General features: G+C 35.0%; 1 protein-coding gene across 2 annotated transcripts; it reads right to left on the bottom strand.

Moving 5' to 3' along the window:
• Positions 1-225: 225 nt before the first annotated feature.
• Positions 226-2,951, bottom strand: LOC140985739 (uncharacterized). Of its 2 annotated transcripts, none has more exons than XM_073453636.1 (4): positions 2,633-2,951; positions 2,032-2,135; positions 653-1,733; positions 226-570 (listed from the first exon to the last, which is right to left on the bottom strand). In XM_073453636.1, exons 1-4 carry the CDS (start codon positions 2,717-2,719, stop codon positions 490-492), a joined length of 1,353 nt encoding a protein of 450 aa, XP_073309737.1. In that variant the 5' UTR covers positions 2,720-2,951; the 3' UTR covers positions 226-489. The 2 variants fall into 2 exon arrangements, with proteins under 2 accessions (XP_073309737.1, XP_073309738.1); XM_073453637.1 differs by having other exon boundaries at positions 2,032-2,126; positions 2,633-2,950.
• Between the last annotated feature and the right edge of the window lie 439 nt (positions 2,952-3,390).

The following is a 3,390-nucleotide window of genomic DNA, read 5'->3' as shown; positions in this document are numbered from 1 at the left end:
AATTTCAAAATTAGCCGATCTCGAACCTTATGATAAAACTCGAATCGAAGCTCGATTCATTTAAATCTCATGTTGTCAACAGATGGTATGTATAAAACACATTATTAGCCCATATATTAGATAATTTGAAATATTCAAATGGGGATTTTGATAATGTTGGGAATTAAATTATTTGTGGTTAATCGAACTATTTTCATTGATTTGCATTAATTGGATTAAAAAAAAAACAGAAACCTATATTTCACATAAATCAGTAAAACGATCACCCCAGAATAGTACAACAGAAGCTTCAATATATAAATACATATAATATAATAAGCAAGTGAACAACCAATTCAATCATCAACAGCATGTATGCATACATGCAAATACAACAACGCACACAACTAACAAATGGAAAAACATCCACAAATTACTCAAGAATTTACAACATATGCAAAGAAATAACTCAAACATCTCAAAAGCTTCTCCAAGGACCATATAATGTAATTAAGCTCCAGTAGAACTTTGATTCAGAGCTCTCTCCAACCTTGTCTCGAATGGAGTCGATTGCAAACGAACTATCTTGTCCTGCATTTTACAGACAAATTCTTAGTACCAAAATAAAATGATTTAAGAAAAATGTGATTCTCAATTCTTGAACTTTGAATACCTCTCTGTATTTGCTGGCTGTGTTGGGTATGCCCTTATATGACGAGGTCGAACCGAAGTTCTTATTTGAACCGGAGTGATTCCAGTAAGTCCCGACAATGCCAATAATTGGCATCTCATCAGGGTTTCGAATAGGGGACGTTTTCTTTGGGGAGGAAGACACCGAAATCTGTTTCAGTTCTTCAACTGTCAACGCACCTAAAATAGGCCTATCTTCGAAGCTCCTCACAGAATGAGCCTCTTTTGAAATGGTATTCCCTGATGTAACGGATTCAAGTTGACTGGAAAAATTATTCTTGGAAGATGTAAATTCAGGAGAAACCAACCAATTCGATAAACTTGCATCTACTGCCATTTTTTGATTTGATTTCTTTGATTCATCAGATTTTGTCCTGACACTTGGAGATAGTTGCTTAAACGCCTTTTCTGAGTAAGACATCAAGTTCTCCTTTTCTGGCTTCAGTAAGCACGGCGTTCCGTTCGATTTTATAGTTTTCCACTGAGTAATATTCTGTACAGGGTTCAGCACGGAACTGACATAATCTCTTCTATCTCTTGCATTAGTTTTGTGTCTAAACGCTTCAGTTTCCTCACTAGATTGCCAAGTCTCCAACATACGACTCTCTACTTCATCGTCGTTCGAATTTGCGGAATGGTTTTCTACTCTCGACTCTGCAGATGAGATCACAATCGATTCTGACCATACGTCTTGACAATTCATCACACTATCAGCATCATCTTCATTACAGTCATTGAAACCTTCTTCATCTTCGAGGTCATCCAAATCATATAAGTCCTCACCATCACCATAGTCTTCTGGTTCATCGTCACTCTCTATGGTGTTATGGTATCTATGATTTGAAGGGTATGATCCAACACTCAAGGTGATTGAATCATCTTCAGAGCCTGGATTCAAAGCTTTAAGATCCTTTTCCTTTTCTTTCTGCACACTAATATCGCATCCATGCAGAGAATCGGTGCTCTCAAAGACTGAAACGTGATCGTGTGTAGTGATATTTGAGTTAAACGTAACTCTTTTCTTTGGGCTTGGGCTCAATCTCTCCTCTTGCTTTGTTTTATTTCTACACTCAAAATCCAGATAAATCAACAAAAGCTAAATTTACCGTAAAATTTATCAATAATATGATCTTTCCTCCAAATCACTAACTAGCTTTAACTCAAGTCCCTGCATCCACCTCTCATATGATTTTCAACGTAATGAAAGAAATTAACTGAAGAGGGTTAAACCATAACAAGAAATAAAGAAAGGCAACAATATATCATCTTAACAGCAAAAAACCCGAAATCTATCCGTCCTATGAATCAGTGGGTAATATAGCAGAATGATTCGACAATTGAAAAAGCCAATCGAAGACTCACTGTAATTCTGAAACCAAGTTGGTAGGTTGTGTCTCTAGGAGGCTCTGATCCACTAATGTACTTTGCTGTCGATTGTTCTCAACTTGGTTTCTCTTCTGCAAGAACTTAGCATCTCATTTAGTCAACAAAACTCTGATTTTGAAGCCAAAAACAGAACCTAGTCAACAAAACTCAAATTTTGAAGCCAAAACCAGAATCATTCTAACATCGATGAAAGAAAGGACAGAATTGTATCACCAACACGAACAACAACCAAATAAATCTCATTCATCAATGAAGGGCCAATTCTTGGATTAACCGAAGTACCAAAATCAAGAGCATTTTATTTTTTCAAAAGTAACACAAAATATCTCTCAAAATTCCAACAAAACAACTTTTCACCAAAGAGAGAACAAAACTTATCGTTCAAGCTCGTTTCCATGGTTCAAGCAATTAGGTTCATATTTCAAAGAATCAACACCTCAATGCATACAATCAACAAGCACAAAACCAAGAAAACACAGACACCATCGAGAACTTCACAGCTCTTCTTCACAAATTTTCCATCCCAATTGAACAAACAAAAGCAAAAATCTAATCGAACTAACAAAAAGGTCTTCACCTGTCCTTTCGGACTCGCTCGACGAGTCTTCTGTTTCTTGTTCTTTCCATCTTTTGCATCCCCAAAGCACCCAAGAAAACAACCCATTCGATTCGGACAAGAAATATAGCAACGACCCTTTTCTTCTTTTCTATGTTTCGGAGAAACCGTAGAGAAAGGAGGCGTTTACTATGTTAAAGGAACTTCATGTTTCTCTAGCAAAGAGGAGACGAGAGCGTGGAGAGGGTGAAAAGAAGCCTAAACGGTCGTCTTTTGTGGGGCTCTGTGGGGAACCGACCGTTGGAACACAGGCTGGATTCTTGAATCTTTTTCCTCTGATTTCTTTAATTCAGTGATTTCGCTAATTATACAGAATCTTAAGATCTGTAAACCGGATCCAGTTATCAAATTATGTTGGATTTAATTCCTTAAATGAAATAATTATTTGAATTCTTTTCAAGAAAATTTGATTAAATAAAATCAAACTTTCTATGGAATTTTTTAAATTGAATTATGTTTAATTCTTTAGTGTTAGCTGCATAATTCTGAATATTTAAGAGAAAAATATTAAAATATAATATTTATATTGGAAAATAATATGTAATTATGAATACACATTCATGTATAATCAATCATTCATAAACTTTATACTTTAAAATTCTAACATCCGATTATTTTTTTGTTAAAATCTATAATCTCATATAGTATAAATAATCAATTCTTGTTCACTAAGCTACCGTTTGGTTTGCTATATTATTTATCAATATTTTTATTCAATC

The sequence above is a fragment of the Primulina huaijiensis genome, chromosome 10, assembly GCF_012295235.1.
Source record: "Primulina huaijiensis isolate GDHJ02 chromosome 10, ASM1229523v2, whole genome shotgun sequence".
NCBI lineage: Eukaryota > Viridiplantae > Streptophyta > Magnoliopsida > Lamiales > Gesneriaceae > Primulina > Primulina huaijiensis.
This window is presented reverse-complemented; position numbering and strand designations above follow the sequence as displayed.

Excerpts from the sequence above, each read along its gene's own strand:
- LOC140985739 (XM_073453636.1), bottom strand. The coding sequence starts at position 2,719 with ATGGGTTGTTTTCTTGGGTGCTTTGGGGATGCAAAAGATGGAAAGAAC. Across the intron at positions 2,136-2,632 it reads GAGCGAGTCCGAAAGGACAG|TTCTTGCAGAAGAGAAACCA; the intron begins GTGAAGACCTTT and ends TGAGATGCTAAG. Across the intron at positions 571-652 it reads CAGCCAGCAAATACAGAGAG|GACAAGATAGTTCGTTTGCA; the intron begins GTATTCAAAGTT and ends TGTAAAATGCAG.